Source organism: Parasteatoda tepidariorum, chromosome 3 (genome assembly GCF_982258835.1).
Source record: "Parasteatoda tepidariorum strain Cologne lab strain chromosome 3, Ptep-v5.0, whole genome shotgun sequence".
Lineage (NCBI taxonomy): Eukaryota > Metazoa > Arthropoda > Arachnida > Araneae > Theridiidae > Parasteatoda > Parasteatoda tepidariorum.
Genome location: NC_141757.1, coordinates 11,116,442 through 11,136,625, shown reverse-complemented (window position 1 = coordinate 11,136,625; position 20,184 = coordinate 11,116,442). Strand labels below are relative to the sequence as shown.

The following is a 20,184-nucleotide window of genomic DNA, read 5'->3' as shown; positions in this document are numbered from 1 at the left end:
CCTGTGACTGATGTGAGATATAGGGATGAGGTCTTGGATCCCTATGTTCGGTTTTTCAGGGGTGCAGTTGGCCCCCCGAGTTTATTTTACTGGACGATAACGTGAGACCACATAGAGCTCTTCTGGTCTACGAATTTCTAGTGAGTATATTCTCCGGATGGATTGGCAAGCCAGATCTCTGGATTCAACACTATAGAGTATGTCTGGGACACTCTGGGGAGGGCAATTGCAACTCGCTACCCCCCCTCCAAGAACCATCCAGGGAATATAAACAGCGTTGCTGAATAAGTGGGGCCGATTGCCACAGGAAATTATAAACTGCCTTATTTCAAGTTTGAAAAGACATTGCAAGGCCTATATATCTGCAAGAGAGGACCATACCCCCTATTAATCCATTTTTTGTTGTTTATTCTCCAACCGCTCTATCATACCTTTCACCTCCAATGAGTGTTACGTACGATCATGCATGTATATTACAATTGTTGAATGGTTATTTGTTTTGTATTGTATCAATATATATACAAATCAAATTTCATTAAAATCGGTCCAGTAGTTCTAGAGATAATCGACCAAGTTTGCAAATTCTCTTAATTTCTTACACCAGTATACTTTTTCAAATTAACAAAAAATGAAGTAAGGTGGAAAGTTTTAAAAACTTTCATTACTTAATTTAGAGTGAGCATTACATCGTTTTCTGATACTATTGCGTAAATTGGGCATGCCAAAAAATTATTACCTAAATGCATGATTCAAATTTTACGTAGAAATTTCTGTGGAAAAGAAAACTAAAATTTTTTACGTTTCAACACCCCCCCCCCAATTTCCCCCCCTGCAAGAACTGTGTGACAATGTTGCCGTATCGCTGCTATTCTGCCATGGGGATCCACGCCTTTGTACATATTTGTCAAAAAGCACTATGTTCAAATAAAAGTTAACAGCAGAGGGAATAAAAAAATTTTATATTTGTTTACCTCATATGCTCTTCTCTAATAAGAATGCACACAGTGGGCCTTCCTGACATCCGCCAATATTTACCAACAAAATGAAGCTCATTCTGTTAAAATAAAAAAACATTTTATCAAGTTAAATAATCTGAAACATAAAGAGGATAAAAATTGTAAAATAGAATTACAATAAATGACCGAAATTTGCAATTTTTATTGATGAATGTCAATAATAACATTTTCGCTTTGTTGAAAGTCACAAATACTTTTCAGAACAGATTTGATATTCCCATTTGATAAGGAATACCAGGTAGTGATTTTCCCTCAAAAGAACATCAGTGTAGAGAACATTGGTTTTAGTATTCCTGGTATACAATTGTCCAGGCATACATTTTTCAACACTGTTTTTCCAAAACTAAACTGAGTGGCAAGACAGCCCATTGAGGGCCAAAGCCTACTGTGCCAATCTCACTTTTCTTGATCTTTGGGCTTTGGGGTGCAAGAGCCGATGTAATTTAAAAAAAAATATTTTGTATAAAATATTCCTCTATTACTCATATTGCCTGAAATATAAAAGCTATGGGAAAATCAAAGTCAATAACTGCTGAAAATACAATCAAAACAGATTCACGATAACAGCATAAATTGAGCGCTTCAAAAAGTGATTATTTAAATGCTCAATTCAAATTTTACGCATAAATTTTTTCACAAAAAACTAACCAAATTTTTTTACTTCCAAATAGAAAAATCTTTTTGCTAGAACTCTCCTAGTTCTGTGACAATGCAGCTATGATTCTGCCACGGAGTTCACCAGTGAAAGTCTACAGTTATCAATTGTTATCTTTTAAAGAATTATGAAACACACAAATGGTATTACCTTTATATCGTCAATGAGTAGCGCCATGTCATGAGACAGGTAGAAATCACTGACCTCAAATATTAAGGGATAGCATATCACAGTTTGACCACAAATTCTGTACAACTAGAATAACAATAAATGTTTCTTTTATAGACAATCTGGATTAAATAAATACATAAAAATATGCAATTTACTATGTTATACATCGAAGCGACCCGTCCATTAGTTTAAAAAAAATGTTTTTCAGAAATCTATAGAAGCAGACAATTTTATTTGTTTCTATTCAACTAAAATAAAATTAGAATGGTAATAGGAATGTTAAATTGATAAGAAATAGATGCAAACTAAGGTAGACAACGTTAAAGAGCACAAAAATATTATTAAAAGCAGACAGCTGTTTCGGATGCTCAAAGGGCAACCTTCATCAGTGCAACAGGTTCATCAGTGTTGTTCATCAGTGCAGTCCTGTTGCACTGATGAAGGTTGCCCTTTGAGCATCCGAAACAGCTGTCTGCTTTTAATAATATTTTTGTGCTCTTTAACGTTGTCTACCTTAGTTTGTATTCTAGCACAAAGGTCGCCCACTTGTGTATTCAAGAAATAGATGTTCAATTGATAAGAAATGAATATAATTAAAAATTATGTGATCAACCCCGGATGTCACAAGTAATAATAAAAACTAGAATAAAACTAATATTATTCAGCCAATTAATAACCAATGTAAATATATTCTTTAAAAAAGGTTTACAATACTCCTTTACATAAAACGGTGAAATAAACTACAGTTCTTAAGAAATGCATTACATTTATTTTTCTTTTCAGCTGCTGCTTTTTATTTTTCTCACATTTAAAAATGATGTATTAAATAGTTAGGAAATTAATACAATTTATTTAAATTAGATAGAAAATATAAAGTGTTGAAAAAATTTTTTTAATATTAGATATTTCTTTTTTGAAGAAGAGTTTCGTTCATTTCTTCCACTTAAGAAGGAAGAAATTTGCAATCCCTGTTAAAAAGAAAGATGAAATAAAAGCACCTTTCAATTTGGAGAAAATGTTTTGATGTTATTAATCATATGATATCAAGTCTATATAAGATCATGCATAAAATACTTACTTTACTGGTTCCAAGAGCTCCGATTGGCCTTGGTGGCCTGCCTTTTAATCCAAGCTTTTTACTTATACCAAGATATTCATAAATCTAAATTTAAAGAAATATATACAAATGTATAGTAAGATTAACCAAAAACATGGTAAAGAAAAATATATATAATTTTTGAAAAGGGAAAATTAAGCACTTTTTATAAACACCCCATGAAAAAAGCACCTTTAAGAACTTTTAAAAAACAAAAATGGAAAGTAAGCACCTTTAAGCACTTTTTAAAATCCTGATACCCTATAGTTGTGATCTGTGTAAACCAGAATCTGGTGAAGTTCCTACGAATTGATGAATTTCACTTCACGGTCTCTATAGCCAATAAAAATTATTTTTTCAAAACAAAATACTGATGTGGGACAGAATAGATGTTCTTGAAAAAAATCTCATTTTTACTTTGATTGGGCAAAATAATATTTGAAGTTAAGTGATATTTATTTTCAAAGGTCGGATAAAAATTTCATCCATTAAAAATTAATTTTTTAAAAAATAATAGCCTTTTAAAGTCACACCTGCCAACATTATAGAAATAAAATAACTGCGATCTCACTAGAGACATTTTCTTAGGCTCAGTGCCGTAGCGAGCTTAACTCGCGCCCGGGGCACAATACATTTTTAGCGCCCCCCCCATTCGAAAACCATCTAATATTATAAGTAAAATATACTCGCAAAGTAATAAATAAATAAAGTCATAGGCACAAGCTAGGCATTAAATTTGAGACAAAAAATGTAGTTGAGAAAACAAGACTAGATTTTGAAATGTATATGATCATCTAGAATTAGTTCAAAAGATACCTATTATTTATTTTACATATTTATAAAGAAATATTTTAAAAACACGCAACTTTAAAACAATAAAAAAGTAAATATTTATTATCTCTATGGAGATACATATATTTAATAATATGATTATAATACATTAATGAAGCTAATAACTATATATAAATTTTCCGCTTTTGATGAAGCAAATTTATCAATAATATCATCAAAGTTGATCATTTCAAATTTTTTCATACCCTATAATAGAATCGTCCAGTAGATGTAGTAAGTAATCTTATTTGTTTTTTTCCTTACCAAGAATGCCTTGAACTTGAAAGGTAGCAACACAGTGAAATATACACAATAATTTATGCTAACATTAAACTTATAACATTTAATAACATTTCATTTTTATTCTAAGCAGAGATTGATGACAAGGACGCAAAACTGAAAAATACAGGCACAAAATAACTTAAACGTTAATATTTCGGGTATTTACCTAACTTGTAGCGGAATTCCACAACCTGTCGCAAGTGTCACGGATAAGTACAGTCACGAAAAAAAGTATCCGGAAAGTAACAAATAAAGAATCATTTATTTTTTGAAACAGATAATTCTCAGGTACACAACAAATACGGCGTTTGTGTCCTTTCCTAGAAACAGCAAAACGCTGTATTTGTTGTGTGTCTGAGAAGTGTATATTAAAAAATAGACAATCTTTTAGTTGTTATTTTCGGGATACTTTTTTCCGTGACTGTACATATAAGTACATTAGAGTGCTATTGTTATCGTTTTAAAATATCAAGCGTAAGCTACATTGCGTTTATAGAAGCAAAAATAAATAGTGTTCTGAAAGAAAGAATGTTTGCACTTTGTACACTGCAAATATTTGGAGATAATATATGCAACCACACAGCGTAGATGCCATAAGGAAGTGCTGACAGACACAGGTCGAGTCAGCCCAGTCGAAAAGACGTGTCATTTCTATTATGAATATATTATTACAGTTTGATTAGTGTTCCTTTTTATTTACGAATTAACATTTATTATATTTCACTGGCACTAAATTTAAAATATATTTTCCAGAAATAAATTATAATAAAAATAAAAATTATCCAACAATTTTTTTTGTTTTGCTGACCATTTGGCGCCCCTTTATGTGCAGCGCCCGGGGCATGATGCCCCCCCTTGCTCCCCCCTCGCTACGCCACTGCTTAGGCTATGAGTAAAATTTTGATGCATCATGCATAATAACGCAAGTGTAAAAGAGAAATTCAAAATTGGAAATAATATATGCACTTACATTTAGAGAAGTAAAAATTATATACATAAATCTTAATCTAAAGAAAGTTTTTTTAAACCATTATCTACAATTACTTAAAACTATACTACTTCATAACCGTCGTCAAACAGCCGACCCAATTTTGGGTTTACGACTACTAATGTTCAACTCTGTAGTCTTGTTATTTTGAACCCAATCCAGGAGACAAGGGAACTCTTGGATCGAGTATTGGGAGAAATTTGCCTTTGTGGCGGTTTTTTTGTGGAATTTAACAGCATTTGCAATAAATGGAGAGGAAAACCATCAACACCTCCCATGGTTAGTCTGACGGCAAGGGACTGCAACCCATGATTCATCTACTGATGATATTTTACGCCAGCACTATGGTCGGTGCGAGTCGAGCGCGGAATTTGGATCGTGCAGTAATTGCTGGGATTTAAAACTGGTTGGAACAAGAGAAGTATTTTTGCCATCAGTGGACATTTTATCACTAAAATATTTGTTTAAAAATTTCTTCAACAAATACGGAGAAATTTGAGAATATACGGGTAAACAGGAGATAGTCGTAAAATACAGGAGTCTTCATTAAAAAACAGGTGACTTGGCAGGTACCTAAATTTGATACAAAAATAATGATATCACTAGAATTAAAACTGACACACACACAAAAAGTAAATTGCATACCTTGACCAATTGACTGGGTGACCAAATCTGAACTGGTTCCACTTCATGTGGAGTTTGTGTGTGAATACCATATGTAGCCATCATAGCTTGCAACCTCATACTCTCAGCAATAAGAACAACTTGTACAACTAGATCATTAGCAGTTCCCTAAAATGTTAGACTTAAATCAAAAGGGAAACAAACACATTAAGAAAATGAGACAAAAGAGTAATCCCTAATCTCCAAGAAATAAAAGATGCCAAATTTTCTCTCAAAGTGGCATAATTGCACAAAATGAAAACAGTATCAAGAAAAAGTCACATAAAGATGTATGCATGAAAATTTATAGGTTTTGCTATCATTTTGTTTAAACTGTTATAAATTTTGTAGTTAAGCAAATCATTTTCATATAAGTTAAAATATCAAAATTTATTATTACTTTAATTCCCAAACACGAAACTAATAGTAATTAGAACTTTTTATAGGTTTAAGTTTTTCTCCAGTTCCATTGGTTCATGATTCATTGTATATTGCAAGCAAAATAAATTGAAATAAGATTTGTTATGATTTAAATACAGTATAGGGTGGAGTTAATTAGATTGGCTTCGGAAATAAATTATATTTTATTCAATGGCTAAATAAATTTTGTCGTTTAGTGGTGCTATTACTTATAATTAGGGAAATTTGTTTTGAATAAATACAGTTAGGAGCAAATTAAGTGCTTTAATATTAAGATTTAACGAAATTCAGAAAATGGAGTTAATAGACTTGCAACTGAAGCATACACATATCGAAGCCTTATAAAGAATAATATAGTAAGTAATAACTGTGTATCAATGCACCTCTTACAAAATATATATTTAATATGTTATCAGGGGTTTGTCTAGGTTTTTCTGAGAGACACCTATTTTGTAAAAAGTTAGACATAATTTGTGAAAATTAAAAAATCAACACAAAAATATGGTAAAAATATGGATTTATCATTTCTTACAGGATGCAAAAATAAAATTTTAAGAAAAAGTTTTTTTCTGAAACTATTTTTTCCCCCCAAAGTTTAATTTGAGATGATACCGCTAAATGGTAGTAAATTTGGCGGCTTGAACAAACCGCTGGTTATGTACAATTAATTTGATCTTTTTTGCAACACTTTAAATTACATTTAGAAAAAACTTATAATAAGATGAAAATAATTTAGTTAAGATTATTTAAAATTATACAACACAATCAAAACTTTTTCATATCATAAAGCTACAAATTTAAAGATTTCGGAACACAATTTGTGTCTGTTTCAATAATGTTATGCATCTTTATTTGAGGGCAACTATATCATATCCAGAGTTCATAGAGAACAATGAAAAATATTTTTAACCTGAAAAAACTTTCTAGACTTAACTATTGTTTTTCTTTCTTTCTTAATTTTAAAAATTTTCATATTCCGTTCCTCAGAGGTCGACTTATGCACCCAACATACTAATTTGCAGTCTAGTAAGAAACAATAGGGGGTCAGATTATACAACGGGTCAATTTACACACAGAAATGTATGGTAGTGTAGATAAATTAACAAAAATAAAAACTAAAATGTATAAGGATATAAACACGGAGAACTGTCGTAATTTCCTGTGTATAATATGTGAACTACCTGTCTAAACGGTTTGAACCGAAAAAATCTTACATTATTACCTTGGCATCAGACAATTCGGATTTCCTATCTACTTTCGTCATCCATAAAAATGTAAGGGACCATTCACACTAGATTTATGTATGCAAATGATGGCGAAATATATTTGTTCAAGAAAAACTGGCTGAACAGATTCTTGTTCACATCTGCAGTTTTTTGGCATCTTTAAATTTGATCTAGTGTCTGCTCACCTGTTTCTCTGCCTATGTGCGTGGGCTTATAAGTGATGTAGATTCGCTTACACGTAAAGTAGTGTCTGCCTGTGAAAGTCACTTGTGTATATCCATCATAAACAAAAGTAGATTGCAGTGTTAAACAAACTACTAATAAGTGGACTATGGCGGTTCGATTAGCATAGTAGGTACAGATTGTCTGCTGAACTACTTCATCTTGTACCTCTCTAGAGTTTATACGACACAGCATATAATTCACAGGAAATTACGGCATTATAAATAAAATTTGGCAGAAAAAGAGACATCATGCATTTATGTAAGTATGAACATGGTGACACTTACTTTGAAATTAACACAAAGAATGAAAGTTTTACGGCAAAAAGAAATATTAATGAAAAAGGAACAGTTATGTTACGCTATTAATAGATTAAGTTATGTTAAGCTTGTAAAGAAAATTATTCTTAAAACCCTAAAGCAGGCAAACTATATATCACATTAAGTAATCCATGCACATAAATATGAAAATCCAGGCAAATATGGAAGAAAATTAAAATAAGAGGTTTTAGTAATAGGGATTTAAAAAAACAAAAGTTTCAAATGATAAAAAATTTTTTTAAATAAAAACATTGAATAAGTGTGCATGCACAAAGATAAAGAAACCATTTCAGTCTCGAAAATTGAAGAGAAATGTGTAAAAATTATTAGAAGAGTTCAGGCAAAATTGTTAGGAAGTACAGAAAGAATAAATAATAAAATAAAACCAATACTCACAGCTGCTTTTCCCTGTGTAAGAAAGAACCAGAATAAAAAAATAAATTTAGATTAAAAGAAGTGCATGGATTACATCGAAATTACAATAAATGCAATAGAACCCCTGCTAATCCAAAATTCTTGCTATACCAAACTGAAAACGAGAGTTTGTAACACAATATGATGTTGAAAAAGGTGGCAGCAATGCATAGGGGCATCGTTGGTGGGGAAAAGGTCCTCCTAATTAATTATAAATCTCTAAAAGTGCTCCTCAATATTCAGACCAATAAAGAAAATTTCAATGCATAATCATACATCAACGTATAATCAAACATCAATGTATAATCATGAGCAGCAATGGCTCAGGGGATAGAGCATTCACCTTCCAATGAGGCGAACCGGGTTGGAATCCCAGTCGATACGAATTCTGCATCCGGCTTGCACCGGCCACAGTGCCGACATGAAATATCCAGAGTGGTAGACAGATCATGGGTTAGAGTCCCCTTGCGGTCAGGCTAATCGTGGTCTTCCTCTCCATGTAACGCAAATGCGGGATAGCTCCATCAAAAAAGTCCTCCACGGAGGGAAAATTTCTCCCAATACTCGATCCAGGAGTTCCCTTCTCTTTAGGATTGGGTTCAAAATTACAAGGCTATGGAATTAAACATTAGTAGTCATAAACCGATAAAATTGGGTCGACAGTTCAACGACGGTTATAAAATATATAAAATAAATATATCTAATCATAAATTTAAATTCCTTGAAGTAAAAACAAGAAAGAGATTTAAATTATTATTTTTTTTAAGTATTTACTACAAAAGATTTTTAAAAAAAAATTTTTTTTTTACAATTTAAAAATTTTTTTGCTTAATAATTTTATATTGGTAGGTAGGCTTTATTTACATTGTACTAGAGCTGCACAATGGGCTATTGGCGTCGATCTGGGAAACATCCCTTACAAACATAGAAACCACAACATTTCAAAAAAGCTGCCGCAAATATGAGAAATTTATAGATCATGAAGTAAAAAGTTTAACTTGGTCGACAGAAGTTGGTGCACAGGGCCCTAAGAACGTGCGAGTGATTTCAGGGCACTAGAATCACTATTACTTATTGAAAGGTTCAATTTTAGTGAACTTGTAAAAAATCTATTTGTAAGCAGAGTTAAATATGGGTCTTTTAGGCCCAGTCCTGTTTCTGCGTATGTAGGAAAAAAATTTCCCAGTTTTGTGATTTTGCAAATAATGCAATCATACTTTTAAAAAAAGAAGGTTTGAATGAAGAATAAATAAATTAATGAAAAGGCTTTCTTCATCAAAAAAATTGTTATGTGAGCACTTTTTAAAAACACCCCATAATAAAAGCACCTTTAAGGGCTTTTAAAAAACAATAATCAAAAATAAGCACCTTTAAGAAACACTATGCGGCATGTTTAAGGCAGAGAACTTATAATGTTTAATATTAAAAATATTCGATAAAATAAATCTAAGCAAAACGGCAACATTAGAGAAAACTATCAGCTAAACCTAATCCCTACTAGAACCAAACATTGTCCTTTAAGCTCAATTTATGAAATCGAGAAAGAGAGAGAAAAAACTTTTTAACAAATGAAGTGGTGTCAAAATAAGATAATAACAATTTGTTGATCTGCAATATATGCCTCGAATTTATTTTCATTTAACATGCTTTTGCTGCCTGCAAATTGGACATAAATCCAAAAATAAAAATCATTATGTAGTGTATCTACCACAACAAAAATACAATTCTAGTTCACTAGTACATAAGACATGTTAACTCAATTCCATGTGAGGGTATCTTTTCGTAGATGAAGGTTGACACTGGCGATATGGTTCTCCCTACATTGGTGAACTTTGGATGTGATGCGAACACGCCTACCTTGACAGAAACTCCCACTCCGATAAGAACACGCCTACTTTGATGGATGGTCCACATTGAACAGTTGACTTGTTACTTGTGACTGCGACATTGACCAACTCCTCATCCTGTTGCTACTCAGTTTTGAGTGTATACTCGACGACTGCTAATGGCAACACAGGAGCGACCATGACTGTGATCTTAGTACAGCTCTCCTGGCTTCTAACAAAACAGCGATGAATCAACTAGTGGTATTCCATTCATCAAATTCTATTGCAGATAAAATTCTGGTGGGGGAGTACTGTACAAGCATAAATGACGGAACCATCTTCTAATTTACCAAATAGTGTATAAAGCTGAGAGTTAAAATATGATGCTCCACATAATATTTCTAATTACAAAGGTGCTCTGCAACTGAAAACAAGTTTGAGAACCTCAGCTTTAAAACTTCTTCTTCTTTGAAAGCGCAACAGCCCCTTGCAGACCTTGGCTGCCTCAACAGCTGACAAATTCCAGCGCCTCCTATCCATGGCAACCCCCTTCAAGTTCTAATCTTTAGGGTTTTAAAATAATTTTCAATGTCGTTAAGCCATCTAGTAGGGGGTCTGCTTCTGGAACGTGGGGTTCTTAAAAGTCAGTTTTAAAATTAAATGTCGAAAAGGAAAAATCGAAGGTATGAGAAAATTTTTTAAATTCTCGTAATGCTTTCTTCATATTTTATTGCTGAGTTCAGACAATTTTCCTTTCTTTTTTTTATACCATTTTTGACAGCTTATTACTTATTTTTCCTCAACTGCAATTCATCTTTTGTAGCACTCTTCTTTCATATTAGGTATAAGCAATGAATCTAGTAAAGCATAAGAATTATGCAAGGGCTTTTAAACTTTCTGATATTTAATAAAAAGTGAAAGAAATTGAAAACAACGGTGCCATACTAATTCTGAGTGGTGCATTTGGTGTCTGGTGTCGAAGTCAGTTGGATTAACAGGGTTCTACTATTAATCAATGCATATAATTTGTTAATGATTTAGTGAAGAAAATATTAGATTAGCAGTGATATAATAAGGCTAAAATATTTTAATAAATGCTACACAACAACTACAGAATATAATCAAATGTATAGCAAGTAAAAACATTCTGCAACAAACACAGTGTTAAAAATACAATAGTACAGTATAAGAGATTAAATCTACTTCAGATAAATCAAATCCTAAATTATTAATAAAAGCTTTTATGAATTTGGAAGTAAATGCCATGGTGGGATAATGAATGGGGAAAGAATATTTAATGAATGGGCAAATAAAAACAAAAAATTATAAGCGGGTATTCAAATACTATGTAACCATATAATTGAAGTTCCCATTGCTAGCTGACAAGCAAGTCACAGGCCCATCAAATGCTTACGTAAGAATGTCACTACACCCTATTTTGACTAAAAATATTCCAATTTTAGGATTAAAGTCAAATAAATGATGCATGTAAATTAAATTTATGTTTCAATTTGTTTAATAAAACTTTGAATAGAATATTCTTAAGGAATCTTCTGTGGTACTTTTAAACTCATAGAAAAAAAAATTTTGCAACATTTTTCCTTTCCGAAACTTAACAAGTTTTGGAAAGGTTAACTTAACATTAGTTAAGCTTGGATTTAACATTAACAAATTTGAACTTTTTCCAAGTGAAATTTTTCCACATTTTTTGTTACTTTTTGGTATTTTAACAAAAATTTCAAATAACATGGGATTTTAATGTATGGACATATGCCTCTTCTCCCCCTTATCACTAAAAATAAGCAAACCACAAACTCCTCCCTCTGTTAGTTGCTGATGTAATACTTAAATGGTTCCTATCTTATTTCTTTACTAAAACTTTCTTTACAGGGTGCGCAGCCAAATCTTTCAACAAAAAATAAGCACCTTTTATATATGGGATTTTAATGCATGGACATATGCCTCTTCTCCCCCTTATCACTAAAAATAAGCAAACCACAAACTCCTCCCTCTGTTAGTTGCTGATGTAATACTTAAATGGTTCCTATCTTATTTCTTTACTAAAACTTTCTTTACAGGGTGAGCAGCCAAATCTTTCAACAAAAAATAAGCACCTTTTATATACTTTTAAAGAAGTCAAAAAATATTTTTAAGCACTATATACATTTACAAAATGTAAAATCATTTTCAAAGCCTTTACATGATCTTGATAAAATAACTAGCTTCTGACAAAGAACAATTTTTTTTTATTATATTAGCTATTATAAAGAGATTTTTCGGTTTGATATGAGAGGGTGGAAAATGAAGCTTGAACTTGAGCATATCATGCAAAATGCAGCGGAGTTGCACATGACAGTGCATTAATCTCACTGAACACAGCTCAGAAGACGCACTTACAGACTCGCAAGTATTTCATCAATTATGTAAAATAATGAGTGCTTCCATACGCTACCGACAGACAGTACACTGAAATAGATTGTGAACATGTTGAATCGAACAATGTGAAAAGCCAGCTTTTGCATAATACATGGCGTAAATAGACATGGTAGATAAAAAAATCTCCTTTTCGAAAGTGGAAAATTAAGCACCTTTTAAAAACACCCAATCAAAAAAGGACCCTTAAGGGCTTTTTAAAAAATGAAAGTAAGCACCTTTAAGCACTTTTTAAAAACGCTGCGCACCATGCTTTACTATAGCAAAACTTCTGTACCAAGTGTATGTGAGGAACTACACTAAGATAAAAAAAACAAAACTAAGACATTGATTTAGGTTAACAGATATAATCGAAAGAAGGAGGTTAAGATTGCAGAGGTTCTACCCTATTTATACAGCAAAATAAATAAATAAATAATAATAAGAATTAAACATACTTTTTTTAAAAATTCAGTGTGACACTTTGTGACAAAGGGGAAGAAGAGTTGAAAAAAATATTGAAATAAAAAAAAAATGCAATATCATTCGTGAACATCCCATTGAAAGCACTTTAATATAAAAGGTTTTACAAATCAACTAAATATTAATTTAGGATATTTAGAAAATATAGCTAATACAGCTAAATTCTGAATAATTCAAAGCTTTTCCCCATCCCAGGAATTCTGTATAAAAATAATGTGAAAAAATAGTGGATAATTCAGAATTTTCATTCAAATACCCAAAAAATAAGGTAAAACTTGTCCAAGGGGTCTATCATTCAGTCTTAGAGTCACGAATGCTTCTTGTGAATGATTTATAACTATTTTAACTAGCGCAGTATAACTTAACCATTACATATTATTTTCTATGCTTTTTTAATTAATTACCATTAAGTTTTTTTAATCACTGAAATAATCTTTTTATTAAATCTTTTCTGTGAAATAAGATATACAATTCGATTTCTTGGATTATTTCATTTTTTTTGGTCCTTTCAACCCCAAATTAAGTGTTTGACTGTATAAAGGTTTTAAATTAAATGAAGCTTGGAATATTTTTAAACCCTTAAAATTAAATAAAAGAAAATTTACTTGCTTACAGTTATGAATTCGAGATTAAAAGATTAATTGTCAATTACAATTCAAGAGAACCAATTTATCAAAAAAAAAAAAAAAAAAAAAAAAAAAAAAAAAAAAAAAAAAAAAGATGACTGGGCAAATCTACTACTGTTAGAAAATTTAAATATAGAACAATGAACATAACATTAAACAGCTATGAACCTAAATTATTGAAAATTGAATTTCGACTATTTAGAGCAGGGTTGGGGTTTTGGATAGGACACATGGGTATTACTGTCTCAAACGGTCCTAAACTGACAAAAACTGTCTTAAAGTGTCCAAAACCTTAAAATTTGGTAAAAGGTAAAAATTCTATAAGTGTAACCATTGCACACATAATATTTGCATATATTAATTACAATTTGATACTTTTTATAGAATTTTCTTTAACTTATTAAAAGAAAATAATATAATAGGAAAAGATTTATAACCTTTGAAGCTCCACAATTCATTGAACAACAAAAGTGAATGCCCAATCCTTTAAATATGAATAAATGTGCTTTTAATACTGATAAATTATGTTTTTGCATAAGCATAAACAACACAAAATTAAAAACAATAGTAACCTTTTTTAATAAAACAAAAACTTGTCTTCATTTTGTTTCTTGCTCAAAAATTAACCTTTTGATTTTTATAATATTTTTTTTTTTTTAAATTGTGACGTAATTTGAATAAAAGAGTTTTGACAGCTTAAGACAGTTTTGGACAGGACGGTTTAAACCATGAATTGATCCATTTTAGTCCTAAGCCTTGCCAACTCTGATTTAGAGTTAATTGAAAGGCTAACAGGTTTAATAAACAAATAGATGTACAGAAATAATAACATAAATAAGCTAACAATTCAGAAAGGAAATAAAACATTTCACCTGAAATGCTGAGTAGCGACCAGTCTTTCGGGGTCGATTGTAAGAGGGTAAATATCGTCGGATTGGATCAAGTTCATTTATATGGAGCAAACCATCCACTAACATAAATAGATAAGAAATAGATTATTATTCATCTTTATATAAATTGTTAAAAAGAAGATTCTATTAAGCAGCCATATCTTTCAACAAAAAATAAGCACCTTTTAAGTACTTTTTAAGCACTCAAAATATTTTTAAGCACTATATACATTACAGAATGCAACATAATTTTCAAAAACTTTACATGATCATGATAAAATAACTAGTTCCTGAAAAATAACCTTTTTTCTAGATTACATTAGCAACCATAAAAAGATTGAGAGATTTTTCGGGAGACAATTTCAGAGCGTGAAAAATGAAGCCTGAAATTGAGAATCTGTTGCAAAATGCAATAAAGTTGCACATAAACTAAAAAAACTCAGTGGCGCGACAGCCCATACAGGGCCAAGGCCTACTGTGCCCATCTCAGTTTTCTTGGCCTTGGGCTCTGGGGAGCAGGAGCAGATGTTCCTGTCAGGTGGTCAGCCGAGCACGGAACCCCCAGTGTTTAGTTCCCAAGCATGCTTGGTACTCATTTATCAACCCACTGAAGGGATGAAAGGCTGAGTCAACCTTGCCTGATCCGAGGGTCGAACCAGGGACCTGTGGCACGGCAGCGCAAAGCGCTACCGCTCAGCCACCGGGCGTCACAAAGTTGCACATAGTAGGGCAAAAATCTCACCGAACAAAGCTCAGTAGACACACTTGCAGACTCGCAGAGTATTTCATCAATCATGTAAAATGATTGGCACTTTCATACGCTATGGACCGGCAACATGATGAAATAGATAGTGAAAACAATGAATAGAAATATGTGAAGAGCACGCTTTTGTATATACATGCAAAAATTGACATGGTAAAGAAAAAAAAATCTCATTTCGGAAAAGGGAAAATTAAGCACTTTTTAAAAACACCCCATAAAAAAACCCTTTAAGGGCTTTTTAAAAACATAAATAAAAATAAGCACCTTTAAGTATTTTTTAAAAACGCTACAAAGGACGAATTACCAACCCAAAAGTTCTGACATAATGTACAAAGCTTGTCCATGTAGATATAGGTTATCTGCATCACCCTCATCGCTGGGAATGCGTTTTTGTGAACAAGGATCTCTTCGTTCAGCTTCGATGCACAAAGTGGGAACATAAAAATATTTGGGAATCACAGCATCTAAAAATAAAAGATTTAATTGAATTCATAAAACAACATTAGAACGAAATTCGCACAATATTGTATAAAAGTATAATTACTTCCATATTTGTCAACTTTCAGACGAGGGTGTAGTAAGTGACGATATTTCTTTATTTGCTCATCGTTTCCTTTGAAGATACCTGATGAGAAAGTTCATGGTAAAGAAAGGTAATTGTAAAGAAAGTCATAATTTAAATTGAATATAGTTAAAAAAGCATGCAGGGCATAACAGTCAACGTTGGAGGAATAAAATAACGGAGATTTTACAAGCAACATTTTTTAGGCTATGAGTAAAGCTTTGATACATCATGCAAGTCAACAAGAGAAATTCAAAATTGCTTAAAATATAAGCACTTACATTTAGCGAAATAAAAAATATGTATGTCAATCTTAATCTAAAAAAGATTTTTTTAAATCATTATTAATAATTGTTTAAACTATAAACATTCAAAATACTGCAGTACTGGCAATAGCACCATCTGTTGAGGAATTAGAGAAGTATTTTTGCCAGCAGTTGATATTTAATCAGCAAAAAAAATTTTTTTTTTTAATTTCTTCAACAAATATGGAGAAATTTGAAAATATATGGGTAAACGGGAGATAGTCCTAAAATACAGGAGTCTTAGTTGAAAAACAGGAGACTTGGCAGGTATGGCAGGGAAACATCTACAATAACTTATAAATATCATAAAAAAATTATGAATAGTTTAATAATAGTTTTGCGAAATCCAACAATTTAGTAACTGACAGGCAGGGACAATAATCGATTTACATAACTGCACAAAAAAAAGAAGACATACTCAAAATACTTTTAATTTAATAATCAGATTTCATAGCAATAAGCAATTCTAATTGCTGAGGGGTATACCTTAAACGTGCTAATTAATAAGTGCACACAATATTTTAAGTTAATTAATAAGGCACAAAATGTATTATTGCAATAAAACAGCTAAGGCTGTAGGCGTTTCAGCAATTGAAAACTTGGGGGCGATTTTTGAGTGATGAATCAGTGCATATTATGTGTCATCAGAATTCCCGAATTACTTTTTTACTTATCTTTAAAAATTGGAATAAATATGATTATTTTATTCTATATTTTATTTAAGAGCAAAATTTTTAGAAAAAGCGGGAAAATGTAAGAAAATTTTAAATGCAAAATCAGAATTTTTGAAAATAAAGCTGAATTTGGGAGGGGTAGAATTAAAAAAAAAAAAAAAAAAAAAAAAAAAAAGAAATATGCCAAAAAGCAGAAAAATTTTATCTCTGAATTAAAGAAAGTTTAGGACTTGTGGGGATAGTAGTTAAAGACAACATCAGTTCCAATTCACTAGTATATAGGACATGTTAACTCTATTCTATGTTGGGGTAACTTTTCATAGATGAAGGTTGATATTGCGATAACTATTCGCCCCACATTGATGACCCGGATGTGATGGGAAAATGCCTTCTTTGACAGAAACTCCCATTTCGATTTGAACACGTCTACTTTGATGGATGGTCCACATCAAACAGTTGACTTGCTACTAGTGACTGCGACATTGACCTCCTCGTGCTGTTGCTACTCAGTCTCGATTACACACAACGTTGGTATCTACTCGACTGCTAATGGCAACACAGGAGCAACCACGACCGTGAACTTAATACAGCTCTCACAATAAGCACTCAAAAGTACGGTGATCTTAATACAGCTCTCCCGGCTTCTCACAAAGCAGCAATGAATCAACTAGTGGTATCCGTTCATTGAATTCTATCACAGATAAAATTCTGGTGGGGGTGTACTGTAGTGTCTTACCACTACAAAAATACAATTCCAATGGACAATTACAGTCAGTTTTTTTAAATTATTTTAATTCATTCAGAATCCTTGAAAACCACCAGAAAACATTTTAATACTTTTCTAAGAGTACTAAGTTATTTTTAAGCAAAAAACGCTTAATTTCGTTTTCATCTGAAACAGGGAGTCACGTGATTATTCACGAACTGACGTCATTTGTGTCCATCTGCCGTTCCTTTACACTTGCTGTGCTGAGAAAACCATAACGTTTTCCCTTTCATTTGAATTTTAGTAATTAAATCCATCAATTTTAGATGGTAAATAACTATGAGAACAAAGATAATTATAATATATTGTGCCCCAATGTAGCTTAATAAAAATGAAGCTTAAAATAACGTATTTTTATAATATTTTCTAATAATAATATAAAATTAATAATTTATATGGTACTCATTGAAATATTGTTAATAGCTGTTAGTTCTAAATATTAGAGTTTTTAGTTCAGTAAGAAAGGGGTTAGAATGAGTTATGGATGTCTGGTATTACTAATTAAAATTATGCATCATAAATACAAAAAAAATTGTTCTTTAATTTATTTTAACTATATATTAATCTTAATTTTAACATGTATTTCAAATTTATTGCGGAGATTTATTTTAATTTTAAGTAAAAGAAATGTTGAATCACTTTTGTATATAGAATTGTTTCAGATTTTAAAATGTAGTAAAGCTTAAGTTATTAATGTTTTTTATTTATTTATTCCAGTGTAAATTCAAAGCAGGGAATTGTCTTCAACATAGCAATAGTTTTTTAAAAAACTTCTGATCCCAACAAAACTTTAAATTCATTCTTTCAAAAAAATAAATAAATGTTAAGGTGAAAAAATTTGATATATCCCAGTAAATTTTATTAACTTTATTGCAATTGCGTTAATCTGTGTTATCAAAGTATTTGAAATAGAGCATATGCATTTATTTTGTTCCACATTGAAGAAACGGGAATTAAATTTCGTAAATGCATATAAAAATAACTTTTCGCCATAACAAAGTTCCTATTTACTCAAAGAATAAAAATATTGAGAAAATATTAACATTACTGTTTTTTTAAAATTATTTACTAAATAATAAGGAATGTGCATTCGAATTTCTTTTCATTTTGTATAAGTTTACTTTTTTATTATTATTCTTTAGCTTTAGAGAAACAGAAAAGTCTAGCTAAATGATATTCGCTGAATTTATGTGGGTAAATTAAATAACATTAAGTGAAATTTTAAGTATAAGTAAATTATGGTGATGATGATGGACAGATATATTTCTATGAACTAGATTCTTGAAAGCGTTGATTAGTTTTCGGTGGTACCAAATGTTTAACCTGAGACTTTTTCAACCATTTTAATTAAACTATTTTACTTATATGTGTAAAATGTATTAATTTTACTATTTTACAATTCTTCATTTCAAGCACTGACAAACAGTTTACAAAAATAAGGAAAGAAATTAACAATTACCATACTTTGTAAATACTTTATTGCAGAAACAGGAATTAAAAATTATAAATTTAAAAATAATTTCTAACTGTAGCAAAATTACTGCTTGCTTAAAAAATAATAAATATAAGCGTTAATGTGTTTTTAAATATTTAATATAGTAAACTGCATACTGACATAAACTGTAAATATTTACGTAACAAACTTAGTAAATATTTACATAAAAACAAAATCCTTCAACTCTAGTAAAAAAAATAAAAAAAGAAGCAAAATAAAATTTTATTTGAATTATGGAACATTAGCACATAGATTGTAACGATGATGGATTCACATTTTTCAATTTACTTGACTTATGAAAACACTGATTTGTTCTAATGCAATACTGAATAATAAAATCATTCATCCTATATCTAAATGTATACCATTTCTATCCCACCTGCGACTGATTTTAATTAAGTAATTAGGCTGTAATAGATCATTATTTTAACTTAGAAATAAGGGGAATAAAATGAAATTTTATATGACCTTTGGCAACACTGATTTCAGCCGAAAAGAATGTTGATTCGCCGCAAAGAGCAGCTGCATATTCATTTCTTCAGTCATTTTAGTGATAAATAAACAGTTTGAAGTTTTAAAATCTTTCTCTTATTTTGAACAGGCTCTCCAAACTGTAAATTAAATTCACAAAATTTTTACTAATAATTTACAAAGGATGTTCATGCGATATACGTGATATCAAAACTAAAAGAATATTGAAATAACCTTAGCGGATGGAGGAGGCACGTTTCCATTCAGCACATGTTACGTCATTACCAATCACGAATTGTTTTTGATTGCATCACTTACGGAGGCCTTTTCGGACAAATTAAATGTTTAATAACTAAATAAATAAACATTTGACGAAAAAACGATCAGATTTTCAGTTTCAGGAGAGAATTTCTAATTAGTTGGGATAAAAAGTTAAAAAAATTAAGAGTTGCTGTAATTGTCCATTCACTAGTATATAAGACATGTTAAGTCAATTCTACGTAGGGGTACCTTACCATAGATGAAGGTTTTGACATGTCCTATATACTAGGGAGTTGGAATTGTATTTTTGTAGTGGTAAACACATTACAGGACTCTCTCAGAGAGT

At 31.0% G+C, this 20,184-nt stretch overlaps 1 protein-coding gene across 8 annotated transcripts in view; it reads right to left on the bottom strand.

The window, feature by feature from the left end:
• Positions 1–20,184, bottom strand: part of LOC107442476 (putative phosphorylase b kinase regulatory subunit beta) — a 62,070-nt gene that overhangs the window by 28,636 nt on the left and 13,250 nt on the right. For 5 of the 8 annotated variants that reach the window (XM_043053836.3, XM_043053838.3, XM_043053834.3 and 2 more), the window contains exons 11-18: positions 15,849–15,929; positions 15,613–15,768; positions 14,524–14,621; positions 8,287–8,298; positions 5,685–5,831; positions 2,921–3,004; positions 1,822–1,926; positions 972–1,054 (exon numbers count right to left, since the gene is read on the bottom strand). In XM_043053836.3, the coding sequence (XP_042909770.1) occupies positions 972–1,054; positions 1,822–1,926; positions 2,921–3,004; positions 5,685–5,831; positions 8,287–8,298; positions 14,524–14,621; positions 15,613–15,768; positions 15,849–15,929 (766 nt within the window). The remainder of the gene's footprint in view (positions 1–971; positions 1,055–1,821; positions 1,927–2,920; positions 3,005–5,684; positions 5,832–8,286; positions 8,299–14,523; positions 14,622–15,612; positions 15,769–15,848; positions 15,930–20,184) is intronic. The other 3 variants (XM_071183321.2, XM_043053835.3, XM_071183380.2) reach the window with 1 other exon arrangement.